Consider the following 19,224-nt stretch of genomic DNA (forward strand, 5'->3'; position numbering starts at 1 on the left):
CCCCCCCGAAGGGGCTTAGACAAGATGATTTAATAGATGCTGTAAGTTCTATGATCAATAATTTACACCCTGCAGAAGATTTTTCTAATTATTTCTCAACGGCAAGGGGGGGGGGAGGGGAATTCCTCACTACGGAAGGGCAGCTACCGTAGTTCAAAGAGAAATTCTTAAGATAGCAGAGGGACTCTTGCCAAAATAGTTAACGCTTTTTCAAAACCTCTGTTGCAGTTCTAAAGGAATGCACCCTTGTGGCTTTTTTGGTTGCCGCAGGCTTGCAAATAGCTACTTGGGTTGATTGCCTGGTACAATTTAAAATCACCTTCAGGGGAACAAGCAGGCAAGTTTTTATAAAATATGGCTCTCCCTCCCTCCCCACTGTTCAGCCAAAACTGACTGACATAATCCAACATAGAGAAGGAGACTAGTCAGATGTTTCGACTAGCAATTTCTGTGCATTTTTCATTATGAAGAGCTGAAAAATCTGCTTGCCAGTATATGGTCGGAGGCCGGAGGTTTTTTTTAGTAATGTCACTATAGGTTTTAGCAAGACTGCACAGGCACTTTACAAGTGTAGCTATATTAACTTTTTAATCTTTTGTCATAATCAAATGTATTTTACCTACTACTTGCTTTTTCGTGAGTTGACCGACTGTATATAAGTACAATAATAATTATATTAGTGTCGCAAATATTCCTCCTTGCAAATACCATAGACTATATAATATTTCGTATAGTGCTTCTAGTACTCTTATTATAGATTATAGATTATGTAACATTTTGAATAGTGCTTCTAGTACTCTTTTGTCTCTCTCTCTATATATATACTATGGTAACGGTACCTTGAAACTGATGTACCCTGATCTTGTACTACTGGTTGCTGACTGTAAATAAAATGACTTGGCTTGCCAGTATGAAGAAGAAAAGTTTGGATTTATAACCCTGCCTTTCTCTCCTGTAAGGAATCTCAAAGCAGCTTACAAGCTCCTTCCCTTCCTCTCCCCACAACAGGTACCTTGTGAGGTCAGTGGGGCTGAGAGAGTTCTGTGACAACTAGCCCAAGGTCACCCAGAGGGCTACATGTGGAGGAACATCGTGTGTGTGGGTATCCTTGTAAGTGGTAATGGTCTTATATCAGTTTAATTGTCATGGAATCCCCAAGGGAGAATATCAGACTGTTGAAGCGGCTGAGCCCTGTCTCTCGAAGAAACCCCGGGGAAGGAGTAATAGTGGAATCAGTCTTACCCTGTTTCCCCAAATATAAGACATCCTCTGAAAATAAGACGTAGTAGAGGTTTTGCTGAAGTGCGAAATATAAGGCATCCCCCGAAAGTAAGGCGTAGCAAAGTTTTTGTTTGGAAGTATGCCCAATGAACAGAACACAGAAAAATAAGACATCCCCTGGAAATAAGACATAGCACATCTTTGGGAGCAAAAATTAACATAAGACACTGTCTTATTTTCGGGGAAACACTAGAATACCACACAGTGTATTTGGAGGCGCAAGAGAAACCAATATAAATACTTTGCTTATGCCAGGCTTGTATGTTTGGTCAACATCCTTTCACGCAACCAGTCAGGGAAAGTTTTTATTTGTTGATCTGATTTTGATGGTGATTGGTCAATTCACACATGCACCCAACTGTCTAAATGCTTTTTAATGTTTAATTATTGCTGATTTTTGTGTGATTGGTTTGTTAAGTGTTTTAATGCTGCTGCGCTGTTTAATTCTTATTTCACTGCAGGCCTACTGTTGTTACTGACTGTTTTTTATTGCTATGGTTGTTTTAATTAGAGAGGGGAAGCTACATGAGAGCATGGGGGAATCAATATTTGAAATTTTCATTCTAGCCCATGAGTAACGATATATGTAGTCAGTTGGGTTGGTAATAAACAAGGTGGATTAGTCACTGTGCCGCAAAGTTATTTTTTTCATGGCTTCAAACCAAGAAGTAATGATTATGTATCTGAAGCATTTAAAGAAATTATCCTGGGAACGAATCCTGTTGAGTGGTTATTAAAAAAATTGGGAATTCGCTTCAAGGGTGAAGCAACTAAGATTTAGAGATGGTGTTAATGTTGAGTTTCTCTGGGGGCAGACGGGGGAAGATTATGCTGTTGGTAACTCAAATTATATACGGAACCAGACGAGTCAACCTTACAAATGAGAACTCCCGTACCTTAAACTGAAAGGATAAATGTTGACTCCAACAACGCATCAAAAGCAACTTCCTACATGAATCAGAATTCTATGGGTCCTTTAAAACGGATTAAAGAAAGTACAGATTGCCTTACGGGAACAAAACTTTCTAGTCTGTTTCTACAGTGTCAGCCAGAGAGGTTCCTGTAAGCTCACAAGCAGGGCATGAAAGCAAAAGCTATCTCATGTCTGTCCTCCGCATTTCACAGATATACTGCCAGTGACTTTCAAGGCTCCATTTTGGTGTTATCTCTTGGAAGTGTGTGGATAGACTTCATCGTTCAGAAATTTCTAACAATACAAAATACTTAACATTTATACCACACTCAAGATCAGCAGTGGCGTAGGAGGTTAAGAGCTCATGTATCTAATCTGGAGGAACCGGGTTTGATTCCCAGCTCTGCCGCCTGAGCTGTGGAGGCTTATCTGGGGAATTCAGATTAGCCTGTACACTCCCACACACGCCAGCTGGGTGACCTTGGGCTAATCACAGCTTCATGGAGCTCTCTCAGCCCCACCTACCTCACAGGGTGTTTGTTGTGAGGGGGGAAGGGCAAGGAGATTGTAAGCCCCTTTGAGTCTCCTGCAGGAGAGAAAGAGGGGCTAAAAAAGCCAAAATCCAAAGAGTGTAGGTCACACGCACATGCTACAGTTGGTCACAGGCATTATCTGAGTAGGATCTAACAACCCTATAAGGTAGGATAGTAATACAACCTCAGATCACAGGTGGGAAACTGTGGTTGAGAGACTGGCTCATGTAAGGCCATTTAGTAAGATGGCAGAAAAAATGACTGCCTGAAAGATCACAACCACTGCCTGCTCTCTTGATTCTTCTCTAAAACCCCACTCTAGGGATACAAGAAATTAATCTAGATTTTAGATGCTAGAATAAGGCTGCTTGATCAGCCTGTAATTCAATAGGACTGTCTTGGCAACGTGTTAGCAAGGTCCTAAGCGCCGAGACAATACCAGAGACTGCTCCTAGCATTTAGGACAAAATAACTAAATGGCTCCCGACGACAGCTGATTAAGCTGTACAGAGCAGACTCAAGCCCCAAGACTCCTGTGAAAAGAGCTGCCGTTAGAAAGCCAGGGAGAGAAAAGGCGCCACCTCCGTTATGTTCTCTGTCTGAACCTGACAATAATTGCTTTGTGAGTCCCATCGTGACACTTCCTTCCGGCAGCCACACAATGGGAAGATCAATACACACGAGAAAGCCATCTACAATGTGTTACACTAAGTGGAGGGAAGTCTTTCAGGAGGCTCGGTTGCTCACTTACAACATTTTGAATGAAAAAATCGACAGGATGCGATCCATACAAGGGAAACGAACTGTCCTAGACATGTCCGACCTTCGCAACCCAGTTTCTGCATTAAGGCGTCACTGCACCAGATGGTTTTTTTTGGTTTGCTTGCGTGAGTTTCGATTTTTGATGCTGTTTGCATCCTACTGCACTGTTGTGGCCTGGTCAAATCGTTTTTTTTAAATCTGCAACTTGCCTGGAATTGTGAAAAATAAACTTAAAATAACATAACATTTACCAGCAAGGACCACTCATTGCAGCGAGCTCTGCTTCGAAGTTGTTGCTACTTGCAATCACCGCAGCGTGGCCGCTATGTGGGGGGGGGGGGGGGGGAACCTGGCAGGCAATTTCCATTCTATGAAGGAGGGAAAGAACCAGATTCTGCTGCATGCATGTAAATTGTGCAAAGTGAGTATATTTGCCTGGCCTCTCCACTTTTGCATAATTTATTCTGGGTTTGCAAATCTTGGTGGGGAAGGAACTACGTGGAGAGCGGAAAACGTGCCCCCCGCCACCGAAGACGTAATGTAACCATCCCCCACCTTCTGATATTTCACGGGGGAGGGGGGGGGCAATGCCACTAGCGCTTTCAAGTGCTTGCAATTATACGGGAAATATATATATATATTTTACAAAAAGTGGAACTCTTAATTCTCAAAAAGCTGCACTCTGCAGCGAAATCCACCTCCTGTGATAGGCAGACATGTTTTACTATCATCGCTGTTATTTAACTGGATTTGAACACAAGCAATCAGCGATACGGTGCCGTATATCAATTCCCTCCGACTGGAAAGGACCGTCAGAATTAGCCCAGGGGGACTATTAGGCTCACTCAGTATACAGCACTTTCTAATATTTCCGTCTGTCCACTCACATAAAGCCTGCAAAATCTTTTCAGTCTTCCCATCCTTGCCCCAACTTTTTAGAATAAAAACAAATTTCCACACGCAGGAGTGCTAGAAACAATTTTTTTTCTCGTAGTGGATGCTTTGATTCCCAGGGAGCCAAATTTCTCACCAGGTACTACAGACTCGTGGCACACACAGAGACCTGCTTGTAACTGCAGCTGCCTCAATAACTAGAATACCTTCTGTCAGACCGTAAGACACGCTGCTGTCAAAATTGTATTGGATAAGAAAAAAGATCTGACCAAGAAAAATGTAAACGGAGCATTTCCCTCTCCTTTTATCTGCTTGTAACTGGCTTTTCCCCCGACACACGAACACACACAACTGACTAGTCTTCAGCGCTGCCACTTTACAAACACTCCACCGATGTGTATATTTTTTAATGCGTAGCACACGAAAGCCGGTTGGTTCGCAGCCATGCCAAGCAGGGATCGGCCTGCTACTCTAAGGAGTTTTCAGGTTCCAGCAAGCGAGAATGGGAAGTATGGTCAGGGAGACTGCAGAGTACAAGGATGGAAGATGAAAAGTACAGCCACAAGAATACCACTGGGACATGGTATTCTTTAAGCCTCAACCACAGAACACACCTGATGGCTTTGATGGCACCAGAGCTCAAGGGGAGCAAATTATTGTTCAGTGGCCTCCTGAGAGGTCCCTACTGGCTACATCAGGCTATGGGCCAGACAGATCACCTGAAGTCTCCTCCTGGCTGCTGGGATTCTTGCCCAAAACGCTAAACGAAGCCCAGAAAAATCACTTCTGATGTTCAATGTATGGTCAAAGGCTTTCATGGCCGGAATCACTGGGGTGTTTTATGGCCGTGTTCTGATGTTCTTGGGCAGGAGTCTTCAAACTATGGCCCTCCAGATGTTCATGGACTACAATTCCCATCAACCCCTGCCAGCATGGCCAAGTGGTAGGGCTCATGGGAATTGTAGTCTATGAACATCTGGAGGGCCATAGTTTGAAGACCCCTGCTCTTGGGCAAGACTGAAGTCCCAGGACCGCTTAACATAGATTTGATGCACCTCCACTGGTCAGTAACCTTGAGAACGTGCCCTAACTTTATGAAGGCAAAAAAACAAGCAAACAAAAAAATAGGGATCTTAAGGACGGGAAAAGGACAGAGCAAATGAAGCTGAAGCCGGCCCACTTGACTTGGCTACAGCTATTGCGCCGTGTGACCCGGGCTCATCCCGCAAAGGGCCTGCGATGACACTGGGGCAATACCTAATACCTGTTTCGTGCTCATCCTCGCAACACCCCTGTTATGTAGGTCTCTGTTCTTCTAATTATTCAGACTGGGAATTGAAGCCAAGAGACAGGACACGGAGTGAGGCCACCCGCAAGGAGTCCACAGGGGAGGTAAGGCGTGCTTTCCCTTTTTCGGATTCACATCCCACGGCTCCGCACTGTTGCGTTGCAGGACTTTCCCGGCAATCATGAAGTCAACACACCTACCTTTTTTTGTCAGACAATGTGGCGTTCTCTGGGTGTTGCCGACCAGGTACGAGACACGCAAAATGGCTCAGAGAGCTGCAAGCAGCCCCCAAGTCAAACGACGCCCCCGTGGTGCAGCGCTAGTTCCAGGCAATCGCCCTGGCTCTCCTCAACAGCGCAACCTGCACCTCTGAATAGTATCTGTGTAAACTGTCAGCCAGATCCTATTTCATCCCTGGTGACGAGACCTAGTTCTGTAATCCAACTGGGAAACTCTCCACCTGTACACTGCAAGTAAAAGGTGGGGCAGGTAGTGCTGGAACACAGACTGCACTTGGCATTAGACCCTCGGGCACCACATCGGGGCACCCAATCCAGCAGCAACTGAGCCTTTTTCGCTGGCACTGTGGCATCAGCAACGCATGAGGGGAAAAATACACCCAGAGCTCCTGCTGAGGAACCAATTAGGAACACCGGCCACGGCCACTCAGTTCTTCCACGTTCCCAGGACTGATGAACTGATCAAAGCGAGGAGTGGGACGTGGAACTGCTTCAGACACCCCACCCCCCAAACACCAATCACCGAGCTTGTGAGATTCAAGATGGCACAATATGGCTGCTTCCAGCCAGGTCCTGTGAGTGAGAGTCAGGAAGTGGATTTGCAGGAACCAATCAGGTGGCAGGCAGTTCCTGGGACACCATTCCACCTGCAAATACTATGCCCTCTACTGTGCAAGGTGGGGCTTCAACCCAGCAGAAAGAGAAGTAACAGGACCTTAGTAGGCAGAGTTCTTTTCAAGGGGTGGCGGCGGTGGGTTTCTGTTTCCCAGATAACTAAAGAAGGGTTATATTACCCAAAGGCCACTAGGTGTCAGATACGTGACCCCAATCTGGGGGTTTATGAGTCCACCTTGAAGGAGGAAGGGTAGGCACTGGACTGGTAGCCCATCACCTGAGGTTTTGCAAAAATCGAGGTTTGGTACCAACCATCAGCAAGCAAAGCTGCAGAAGGGTGCTTGGTATGAGGGTGTCTAGGAAATCATGGGTATGAACCTAGTGCATTGCTGAATTCCGCATTTTCCCCCTCCCTGTATCTGCATAGAGCTGTGATGTCTTTAATCTACCTATCTGCTCCCGTTTGTTGTTACATCTGAATCCAGGTAGAGTAGCAATTTGACATGTGTTTCCTTCAGAGTAGCTGGGATTCTTAATCAGAAATTAAACTGTGGTTAAGCATCTCAGTTCCTAGGAAAGAAACAAACTTTCAGTTGTTGGGATGCCCACACACGGATACCAAAACAAACTGGAGGGACAGTGGAAGAGTTGAATGGCCAATCTTAGCTTGCCACACAAGGAGGGAGAAACCATGTGAGCCAGTTTTTGATATAAGTGGCCAGGTTTATAATATCTCAACAGTCACTGCTCCTGTGCCACCTGCCCAGTGTATTGAGGTTGCAATGCTAATCACAACAAGTTTGGGAGCCTTTTCCCCATCTACAGAACACAAAATTATGGGCTTATCCTTTTAGCCTCTTTCCAGGCACCCACGCAACTGCTGTTTGACATGTATTGTCGAAAGGCTTTCACGGCCAGAATCACAAGGGTGTTGTGGGTTTGCCGGGTTGTATGGCCGTGTTCCAGTAGCATACTCTCCTGACGTTTCGCTTCAGATGCCAGCCACAGATGCAGGCGAAACGTCAGGAGAGAATGCGACTGGAACACGGCCATGCAACCCGGAAAACCCACAACACCCTAGCTGTTTGAAATGTTACTTCATGTGAGAACAAAGCGATAATAAATTTGAGCATCCTTACCTTTGTTCTGTCCTCAATCTCATAGATGCGAAGCTGCATGGGAACGTTAAAGCTGTGCAGGATGTTTCCACCAAACACCAGGGAATCTACCGGAGTATAGACAGCATGGATCCACCCTAGAAGCATTTGGGTGGGTTGGGGAGAGGAGGGGAGAAAAGAGCACAGCTCGTGGGAAAACGGCTTCTGGTAAAAAAAGCAACCTCACTAACAAATTGGGTTGGTTGTTTTTTGGTGTACATAGTGAAAAGAAAAACCCGAGAGAAACTACGCTTCAAAGAAAGCAAAATCAGGGGCTCACCCAACAAACCAACCAGCACTTCAAACTGCGATACAAGTTCATGCCGTTACACACATGCATACAGCTGAACAATGGCTATTCCACATGGTCATCCACTGAATAGATGGCGGGATTGGTTCTTGTTTGGAAAGGGTCCCCCAGAAGTTGTTGTTGTTGTTATTTTGTTCAATCTCACCAGCTGCCAGATCTTTAGCTGGTTGTTGGCCTTTCATTACAATTCGAGCCTCACTCAGAGGCTCAGAGGTCTAGGACACAGGTGTCAAACTCGCGGCCCTCCAGATGTCATGGACTACAGTTCCCATCATCCCCTGCCAGCATCATGCTGAAATAGAATTTTGGAATCCTGGTTTGGTGGCCGGAGAACCACAGACTGCGTTCAGGCAAAACGACAAGCTATGCTTTACCAAGGTGTTTATGTTCCTAGATGCGTGGAAGGGGAAGACGGGTTATGTTACCTGAAGGAATGAAGAAAGTGTGCCCTTGTTTCAGTTCAATTCTTTGGCATCGCTCCACCCTGTCTCCTAGAAATACATCACTTTGCTTCCCCGAGAGGACCCATTCTTCATAGAGTTCTAGGTTCTGCGAAGTGGGAGGGATCAACCAGAAGATCTAGGAAGGAAAGACAGGGAAGAAAGAAAATCCCTTTGAATCAAAATAGCTTTAGGCCAATACCCCTACGGATGAATGAAGTGGCCTTATGCCAAATCAGACGGCAGTACATCAAAGTCAGTACTGTCTACTCAAACTGGCCACGGCTCTCCAGGGTCTCTGGTTCTGGTCTCTCACATCACCGACTGCCAGATGAATTTAGAAGAAGAAGAGTTTGGATTAATATCCGCCCTTTCTCTCCTGCAGGACTCAAAGGGGCTTACAATCTCCTTGCCCTTCCCCCTCACAACAAACACCCTGTGAGGTAGGTGGGGCTGAGAGAGCTCCGAGAAGCTGTGACTAGCCCAAGGTCACCCAGCTGGCGTGTGTGGGAGTGCACAGGCTAATCTGAATTCCCCAGATAAGCCTCCACAGCTCAAGCGGCAGAGCTGGGAATCAAATCCGGTTCCTCCAGATCAGAGTGCACCTGTTCTTAGCCACTATGCCACTGCTGCTGAATTTAAATAGAAATGCTGGGGATTGAACCTGGGACCTTCTGCATGCTATGCAGATGCCCGCATGGTGTAGTGGTTAAGAGCAGGTGGATTCTAATCTGGAGAACTGGGTTTGATTCCCCACTTCTCCACCTGAGTGGCAGAGGCTTGTCTTGTGAACCAGATGCGTTTCCACACTCCTACGTTCCTGCTGGGGTGACCTTGAGCTAGTCACAGTTCTTTCTGAACTATCTCACAAGGTGTCTGTTGTGGGGAGAGGAAGGGAAGGGAGCTTGTAAGCCACCTTGAATCTCCATACAGGAGAGAAAGGTGGGGTATAAATCCAAACTCGTCTCTTCTTCTTCTCTAGCACTGAGCCATTGTACCTCCTCATCCAGGGATCCCTGCCTGAATTTTTCCTAGAAGAAGAGTAGAAGAGTTTGGATTTATATCCCCCCTTTCTCTCCTGCAGGAGACTCAAAGGGGCTGACAATCTCCTTGCCCTTCCCCCCTCACAACAAACACCCTGTGAGGTAGGTGGGGCTGAGAGACCTCCGAGAAGCTGTGACTAGCCCAAGGTCACCCAGCTGGCGTGTGTGGGAGCATACAGGCTAATCTGAATTCCCCAGATAAGCCTCCACAGCTCAGGCGGCAGAGCTGGGAATCAAACCCGGTTCCTCCAGATTAGATACACGAGCTCTTAACCTCCTACGCCACTGCTGCCTACTAAAAAACTGCCTCTGCAGAGCCACCAAGCGGGACCCTCTCCACATGGCAGCACCTGTTTGTAAGAGGTGCCTGGAGACTGCTTGATTGGACAGGACAGCAGGGTTGTCAGGCAACGCTGGAACCCCCTTCCACAGTTCCGTGTGGCTTCGGATGGTGGGTGAGAAGCTGGCTGGGGGCTGATTCACAGAGCTCCAGTAAATGGCAGAAGACACCAAAACAAGCAAAAAAAAAGACTATTTCCATCGGTCCATAATTAGCATGGTGAAGTGAGATAAGAACTGCTTTGGAATTCTAATGAACGGCAGGGTAAAAATAATTTTAATACACAGATAAGTGAACTGATTACTTAAATTGATCTTGCCCTATGGCAACTATGATGCTTATAAAAATGATGTGAAGTCTGACATCACAAAAGCGAGGCGCAGGCATAGAAGCAGTGGTGGAATCCAAAAATTTTAGTAACAGGTTCCCATGGTGGTGGGATTCAAACTGTGACGTAGTGCCAATGGGGCTGGGCGGGGCATGACGGGGGCAGGGCATTCCTGGGCGGGGCTGTGGCAAGGACGCAGCCACTGCGCCGGTTCTTGGGCGGGAAATGAATGCACGCAGGCGCAGGTTGCCACGCACACCGGTGCACCTCCTGCTAGACTGCTTCGAGTTCTGCGCGCTACTGCTGAGAGGAGGGGCGTCACTAAGGCAAAAACCACGTGGCAAAATCACCAATTAGTAACCCCCTCTCGGCACACACAAATAATTAGTAACCTACTGTCGGGAACCTGTGAGAGCCTCCTGGATCCCACCTCTGCATAGAACCGATTGCACCCCGAGTCTATAGCAACAGCTCCCAACTTACCAGGGAACTACTTAGGACTAAAGCACCCCTACACGTGCCCCCTGGCCAAGCCAAGAAACCATCCTACGCCCAGAAGTGGACAGAACAGGATTCAGGATATAAAATGTAATACAACTTCCGGCACAAGACTCGAGAGAAAAAAAGGAGGGATCTTGTTTGAAAGAATCCAAAACACTCCGCGTTTGAGGCAAGGCAAGGTTGCTGGCTTCCCCCATGCCCTTGAGAGCGAGGAAACCAAACGCTGAGAGCCTGCCAGGAACAGCGGGGTGGTGATGGATGACTGCAAAATTTCACCACCGGCACCCCCTGCGCCAGATCTCCTCCGCCTGGCTTTTTTCACCTCCCCCCCCCCTCTATTTTCCATTCTCCCACTCCAAATGCTCTTTCCTCAACTGGCATTCCATTGCCCTTAGCCTTCCACATGTGCTAAACTGGTGGTCCTCAATACCTGTTTCTTAGGTAGGTCACACTGCCCTACCTGCTGGGGCACAGGTGTCAAACTCGCGGCCCTCCAGGTGTTATGGACTACAGTTCCCATCATCCCCTGCCAGCATGATGCTGGGGGGGGGGATGATACTGGGAACTATGATCCACTAACATCTGGAAGAGAAACTCTGTTTGACTACTGTGTGCTAAGGAATCATGAACCCTACAGAGCAAACTTATTTTTTGCTCCCTTTTGAAAGGCTTGTACACCTCTGTAGAGAACAAGGGCGTCCTGCCTCTCATTATTAGCATTATTAATGCTAATAATCGAGCCCAGAGGCCCAGACTAGGAGCATTCAGAGATTCCTTCCTTCCAGGGCTCTGGCTCTTGGTTTGCTCTTCACTCGAGACCCCTTCTGGGCCACAGCTTGTGAATCCTGTCCTGGCTCTCTTGCTCTGCTGCCCACAGACCTAGCTTAGGCACAGGGCAACACCATACACCCACCTCTGGCTTCTCCACTTCCTGGCACCTGAGCCTAATGTCAAATGACTTCCTGTCACTTTTCTGCAACTGAGGGAGTCCTGGGTCAGGAACGACCAATTTTCCAGAGCATGCTCAGTCCTCGCAAGGCCAGAGGGGTGTGTGTGTGTGTGTGGGGGGGGTGTTTGTGGGGGAAGGGGTTATCTTATTATATTCTGATTTAATTAAGGAATAAGAAAGAACATGCTCTCAAGTTACAACCGACTCATGGCGACCCTTCCACGGGGCATTCCAGGCATGTGATGAGTACAGGTGGTTTGCTGCAGCCTTTCTCCATGCGGCAGCCCCCGACTTCCCTAATAGTCTCCCATCCAAAGGCTGACTGTGGTCCACCCTGCCTAGTTTGCAAGTCCAGGTGAGTTCAGGTTAAGGTGGGCTAATCAGAGGGCTCTACATACCTGTCACACACACACACACACACACACACACGCATCCCAGGAATGGAAACACAACAATCTTCCCTGTGGATCGCTGTGGTTCACCGCCCTTCTGATAGGAAGTTGCCAACGTTGGTTATACAGGAAACAGGTTGGGACCTGGGACTACTGCACTGCTGGGGGGGGGGGGATTCCTCTATCCCAGTGGTGGCGAACCTTTTCGAGACCGAGTGCCCAAATTGCAACCCAAAACCCACTTATTTATCGCAAAGGGCCAGCACGGCAATTTCACCTGAATACTGAGTTGACTCTGAGGTGTGCGTTACTCGGGAGTAAGCTTGGTGGTAGTCGGGGCTTTGCTTTGAAGCAACCGTGCAACTCTTCCAACAAGTGAATCACAACCCTAGGAGGGTTTACTCAGAAGCAAGCCCCATTGCCAACAACCGAGTTTACTGCCAGGTAAACGATTGCGCTTTAGTTCTTTGCATGAAAATCAGTGGGGTTTAACAGCACTTAACAGCACTACACTGCCTCCCCAAAACTATGTCTTAGGTTTAATGCTAATAATCGAGCCCAGAGGCCCAGGCCAGCCTAGATATGTGGGGGGGGGGGCTCTGTGTGTGCCCACAGAGAGGGCTCTGAGTGCCACCTCTGGCACCCATGCCATAGGTTCGCCACCACTGCTCTATCCTAACCTTTCCTACTAGGGTTACCTCAGCTCCCACACCCTGAAGATGCCGGTTGCTCTGATTCCTCCTGTTTTTAACCTCCTTCAACTGACTTTGCTGCTCCCAACATTCCATGGGCCATGATCCTGCCCAGTCCTCAGCAGGCTGTTGCCTGTTTGCGTCTCTCCTTTAATTTACAAACTGGTCTTTCCCTGCATACCTGGAGACTCCCGTAAGCATTCAGGAACCCCACATCTATTTGCAGTCATTTTTGTTTTGACCGCTTTTTTTGAGCCACTGTAAAGAACATAAGAACACGCCAGCTGGATCAGACCAGAGTCCATCTAGTCCAGCATTCTGCTACTTGCAGTGGCCCACCAGGTGCCTTTGGGAACTCACGTGCAGGAGGTGAACGCAATGGCCTTCTGCTGCTGCTGCTCCTGAGCACCTGGTCTGCTAAGGCATTTGCAATCTCAGATCAAGGAGGATCAAGATTGGTAGCCAGAGATCGACTTCTCCTCCATAAATCTGTCCAAGCCCTTTTTAAAGCGATCCAGGTTAGTGGCCATCACCACCTCCTGTGGCAGCATATTCCAAACACCAATCACACGTTGCGTGAAGAAGTGTTTCCTTTTATTAGTTCTAATTCTTCCCCCCAGCATTTTCAATGAATGCCCCCTGGTTCTAGTATTGTGAGAAAGAGAGAAAAATTTCTCTCTGTCAACATATCTACAGAAAACAGTCTTTAATTATCAAACTGTTAATCTGCCTCAAATATGCTTGTTCGTGGGTTGTTGTTTAGTGGATCTGCAAAGCTAGCGTCCCCGGTTAGCACTCGGACGGGAGACCATCAAAGAAATCCACAGTTGCTATGCAGAAGCACGCAACGGCAAACCATCTCGGTTTGTTTGTTTCTTAAAAACCCTAGAGAGCCACCATAAATACGTTATGATTTGACAGCGCTTTCCACCAACAGTAGTATATTCCTATGACAGGGGTTTTAATGACATGAGTGGTTTTGAGGAAACCGAGGAGGCCAAAACATGGGGACTGTTTAAAAAGGGGTGGGAAGGAAATATGGAAACGTGCCTGCTTGACACGCAAGCAAAACATCCTTCCAGGTATGGTTTTTCCAAACCAAGCTGGTTGCTGAAGAATTCTGAGCACAAGCAATTACAAAGTTTGTTTTTTTTAGAAGGTGGATGAGAATGCAGAAACGGCCAGGCAGAAGGAACGCCTCTCTCCCTCCTCTCTCCTCCCCTCCCTCCAAAAGCGTCACGTCCACTCACCTTCCCTCCTCGAAAAACGTGATACCAAACAGAAGTGCCCCCGAAATCAATGTGAAAATCTGTGAAGCACCCTTTCACGCTCATCAGACAGTACCTGCAAAAAAGCACACCAATTATTTTTTTAAAATAGCCCCCAGAAATGCATGCGATTTCCCATACATCTGCCAAAATCACAGCTTATTTGCTCATCTTCATCTGCAACTCAATGTGCAAAAGACTCTCAGCAAGCGTCTTATTAATCCTCAGACTGGGCTCCAAGGAGAAACGATGCCAGATTTTCTGATGGGGGGAAATTAATTGTCGGGAGGGGAAATGCTGGAAGCATCAGGATAGAAATCACACCGACCCACAATCACAATTAAACCTGTTCTCTATATGCGCTCGGCGTTCCGAAGCACCTGGCAAAAGGCTCACGTTGGAGACCAGCAACTTCGCTCCAAGTTCGTTGCAAACGATGCCGAAGAACAAAGTTTCCAACAGTTCCATTTCAGACTAAACCCGCGCTAGATTCCCAGTCACTACAAGTGCCGCTGTGGCGAGGGACGGCAGAGAGAGAGAGAGAGAGAGCCTTGTTAGAGCGTTTCGCTGCACTCGGAGCTTCGTGATCTTTGCGCTTTTCTTTTTAAGCTCATGCGCTTCCTGAAACGATGGAAAGAATCCGTGGGTGGAATGGCGAAGTACCAAAGCCCGCTCTCCCGACGCGTTCTTTGCAAGAGTTTGAGAGCTGTCGCAGGGCACTCCATCCGCTCCAGCTCCGCACGATTCGTGATCCTCTCGACTCCCTCCGCACCTAATGGCTGAAACATCGACTCTTGCTCTCACGCTCACCACGGGCACCTTTGCAAACGAAGGGGATGCGTATCACTTAACCCACTAACCTCTTTCCCTTGTTCCGCTCGGCGGCTCGGGGTTTGGACGCATCGCTGTTTTCCGTGCTTCTCTCAGCCTTCCCTGCAGAGCTGAGCCCGACATACCAGGAGGAGGCGGCCCCTTCCCTCGCTTCCCAAAAGGGCTCCGAGGAACGATGCCTTTTCCCTTCATCACATTTCAGGTGCTGGGTCTCGGCAGTATGCAGACGGCATGCAAAAGTCCCTCGAGACGATAGGCTAGGACAGACCTTACCATGTGCCTCGGGAAGGCTAGCAAATCAGAAAGTCTTTGCCTATATAAGAGCCGGCTGCCTAGCAACCCCATCCAGGGCCGGGAGTTGACAGAGTGATACGCAATGCTGTCATGAAGACGGTAAATTTGCAGGCTTTGGGGAGGGGGAAACGGACCCACCCTCCCCGTGCCTCTGCTTTGCAAACGAAGAGCTTTCCCTCCGCAATTACCAGCCCTGCCTGCTTTCCTGCTCTAGAATTTCAGCGGCGCTTTGAAGACGGAGAGGAGATTTATTTTTCTCAACCCTAAGGGTATTTTAAATGCTTTTTAAAAAATTAAAGCTGACAAGGGAATCACAGACAGTCTAGGCCACAGTTGAGCAACAAATGGGGCATGTGGAAGCTCCTTCAAAAAACCAGGACTAACTCAGCCTTTGATTGTGACCTCTACATCCTGCTTTTCAAAATATGAGTCCTTTCACCCCTCCGCACTTTCTAAATCCTCTGTTCCTTTACCCATTATTATTACTGTAGCGTCCACATGAGACGGCACCACACCTTTTCCTGACGGCAGGAAACTAACTTTTAATCACAGGCTGCAAAGAAAGGCTCGATTCAAAACAAGCTATCAGCAAGTAATAAACTGTTTCCAAAGCTTCAAAAAGTTGTGTTGTTTTTTAAAATTCAGACACTTGCGGTAATTATTCTTTTCAGGTAGCGCCAAGACAACATGGAAAGAAAATCCAGAAAGAAGTCCACTTCAGAATTCTAGACTCTCACTCAAATGCTAAAAATGATCACTTAAATCTCCTAAAGTCTGTTCATCTATTGCAGTCAGCGATCATCATATGTTGTCTTATCCTGGACCAAGCGCCACCGTTCCTCTTAGCCCAGAGATGTCAGCCTTGATTGACACCCAAGGTCATCTTTGCCAAGTCCTCTAACTGAAGATGCCAGCCTTTACGCACGGCAGTTATATATCTCACAGCTGCGCCGCTGGCTCTCCAGTTCAGTTTGCAGGGACCGCGACGCAACAACCTCCTTCTAAGCTCCACCGCATTTGAAACCGAGGAAAAAGAGATCAACCGAGACCCACAAACGTTCCGATTTTAACAAGGCGGTTTCAAGAAACCCCCACAGAAACCAAACATCCCCTCCTAGGAACAGTTGATGGTTTTTTTTTCTGCCCACACAGAAGGGCTAGTTCAAGCTCTTTAGAACCCTCCTGTTGTACCCTTTTTCTCTCAGCCAACTCTAACCAAGTGCGAAAAAGACCAAGCTGGCCGACCCGTTCCCCTGTGAACGTAACAGAGAACGCTTCTCCGCTCGACACCAGCAGCGGATGAAAAGGGCCAGGGATCAGAAAAGCTTTCATCCGCCATGCAGTCTCTGGCGAAATGCCTTTGCGTTGACCTCTACAGCTTCCTCTCCAACATAACGCTGCAGTCACATGGCAGCTCAGCGCGCTGCTTCCATGCCGCGGCTAATCTTACATCCCAGTTCCAAGCTCAGCAAGCCGTTCCTCGCCGCCAAGCCGACACTTCTTTGCCAAGGAGGGGAAAGGTCCAACTTTTCAAAAGGGCTGTTTTGCACCCAGAACTGTTGTGGTGTCCATCTTGGGGGAAAAAAATAATGTTCACATCTGTTTCCACTCGCAGTGGCATTCTCTTTGCTCGGGGAGAAAAAAAACCCCTAAATAGGAAGACGTTAAAAGAATGTACAGTTCTATGCGCCTGAGACGGTTGAAGGGGGATGCGGGACAAAAAAGGGAACTTTGCACTCTCTGAACTCCCGATGCTTACAAAAATATCCTTTGCTTCCACGAGCCACAGACACTGCGCAGCTCTTGAAAACACAGGTTTCCCAGTTCAACACACATCCTTTGCTCAGATTCTCAGTGGACATTTAACAATACACTTTCTGCCTTTCCCTCCTTTTATTGTATCTGTTTGTTTATTTTATTTATTTATTTATTTATTTATTAGATTTTTATACCGCCCTATCCCCGAGGGGCTCCGGGTGGTGTACAACAATAAACATAATAAAATGGTTAAATCTTTAAAAGTGGCGATAAAACAGTAAAAGCTAAATCTTATAAATACAATACAATAAAATACAATAAAAATACAATAATGAATATAAATGGCGTCCAGCAGCTCCGTATTCGAAATCCTCTCCCCAAGAGGGAGGAATGGCAGGTCCCAGATGTAGAGGGCCATGAGGCAGAGTGCCATGAAAGGGGGAGGCACCATCAGTGGCCGGTTCCTCCAAAGGCCCGGCGGAACAGTTTAGAGCCCTTATTGGCCACCTTTCGTCTTACGGCGCTCAAGGCAACTTACAATACAAATACAAATACACCCAAAACAATATAAATACAAGAACCATTTTGAAAACACATAAAAGGTTCACCATCTAGATTTAGGAACTCCAATTAGTACGATGTCAATAGATTAAAAACTAAATCAATCAAGGACATTCCTAAATAGATCCGTCCTAAATAAAAACCCTAGAAAGTTTGTTTTGTTTTTGATTTTTTTTTTTAAATGACAAAGTCAATTTGATAGATGTCAAAGCAGTTTTTAAAAAATCCTCTCTCGCTCACATGCACACACGTGGGGGGGAAAAGGTACCAGGAATTTTCTGCACAACCGTTTAGTTGACGCTGGACATGTGTAGCATTGATTTCAGAGAATTCAGGCTGCATTTCCGCCAACTCCTTTAACTGCTGCCAAATTAGAAGCAAAATTGGTATTTGCATACACTCACATACGTATCGTGACGCCAAAAAAAGACTTTCCCAATGCCGCGTGGGTGTCATTTTTCTTCCTGCATTGTCCCTGTGGGTGCGTGGGCAGAGGTTCTCCCAATTGACATTCACCTAAAATGCCTTTTAGATTTTTTTTCTAAATCTCCTAGAGGGACGCTTTGTACGTTTCCTCCCACAATAACTGAAAATTCGCAGTTGCTATAATGTGCACCACAGATTTTTGCACCACTATACAAGGGCGCAACTAGGGTACAGCAGTGGCGTAGGAGGTTAAGAGCTCGTGTATCTAATCTGGAGGAACCGGGTCTGATTCCCAGCTCTGCTGCCTGAGCTGTGGAGGCTTATCTGGGGAATTCAGATTAGCCTGTACACTCCCACACACATCAGCTGGGTGACCTTGGGCTACTCACAGCTTCTCGGAGCTCTCTCAACCCCACCCACCTCACAGGGTGTTTGTTGTGAGGGGGACAGGGCAAGGAGATTGTCAGCCCCTTTGAGTCTCCTGCAGGAGAGAAAGGGGGGACATAAATCCAAACTCTTCTTCTTCTTCTTCTACAGCAAGCCAGGGCTCCTGTCGTGGGCACCGCTTCAGGGGGGCACAAGACAGCCCAGAGCCTCCCTTCCCCTCACAGGCCATGCTCCCTCACATTAAACTGCGTCCTGCCCCCAACTCCATGTGGCTGGGCCCAGGTCCAGCTGTGTCCCCACCCCTGAACTGCACATGGAGTTTGGGAGGGCTCAATTCAAGGCTGAGCTTGGTCAGGTCTAGCTTTAAACTGCAGGCTCAAAGCCCATAGTTTCAGGCCAGGCAGGAGCTGGCCTTGAACTGCGGGCTCTGCCCAGGCCATGTCCACCTTGATACTGCTGCCACCGCCTCTGAAGTCCACTTTGGAAGCATGTAAAGCTTGATCCACCCAGGCCAGAGCTTGCTTTAAACAGCCGGCTCCAGAGCTGGCCCAGCCCAGCCTTGTATGGCGCCTCCAACTCCACACGGAGCTGGGAGAGGCGTAGCTCAACACTGGTCCCGGGTGCCATCTTTAAAAGATACACCCTTGCCTCTACGTGAGACGTAATTAAAGAAATACAGATTCATGTGGAAAATAGGTTAGCTGGGGCACAAAATGGCCCTCATGCCTCAGAAAGTAAAATATGGGAAGGAAAGGCAAGAAGAAGAAGAAGAAGAAGAAGAAGAAGAAGAAGAAGAAGAAGAAGAAGAAGAAGAAGAAGAAGAAGAAGAAGAAGAAGAAGCAGCAGCAGCAGCAGCAGCAGCAGCAGCAGCAGCAGCAGCAGCAGCAGCAGCAGCAGCAGGCGTGTGTGGGAGTGCACAGGCTAATCTGAATTCCCCAGATAAGCCTCCACAGCTCAGGCGGCAGAGCTGGGACTCAGACCTGGTTCCTCCAGATTAGATACACGAGCTCTTAACCTCCTAC

The 19,224-nt window shown here is 47.6% G+C and overlaps 1 protein-coding gene across 3 annotated transcripts in view; it reads right to left on the bottom strand.

The window, feature by feature from the left end:
• The window catches only part of KDM2B (lysine demethylase 2B), a 94,413-nt gene that overhangs the window by 47,820 nt on the left and 27,369 nt on the right, over positions 1 to 19,224 (bottom strand). For 2 of the 3 annotated variants that reach the window (XM_048514746.1, XM_048514745.1), the window contains exons 5-7: positions 13,928 to 14,021; positions 8,418 to 8,571; positions 7,665 to 7,780 (exon numbers count right to left, since the gene is read on the bottom strand). In XM_048514746.1, coding sequence (XP_048370703.1) covers positions 7,665 to 7,780; positions 8,418 to 8,571; positions 13,928 to 14,021 — 364 coding nt within the window. Of the gene's footprint in view, positions 1 to 7,664; positions 7,781 to 8,417; positions 8,572 to 13,927; positions 14,022 to 14,805; positions 16,042 to 19,224 lie in introns of those variants that run through there. The other variant, XM_048514747.1, reaches the window with a different exon arrangement.

The sequence above is a fragment of the Sphaerodactylus townsendi genome, linkage group LG13 (assembly GCF_021028975.2).
Source record: "Sphaerodactylus townsendi isolate TG3544 linkage group LG13, MPM_Stown_v2.3, whole genome shotgun sequence".
Classification (NCBI taxonomy): Eukaryota; Metazoa; Chordata; class Lepidosauria; order Squamata; family Sphaerodactylidae; genus Sphaerodactylus; species Sphaerodactylus townsendi.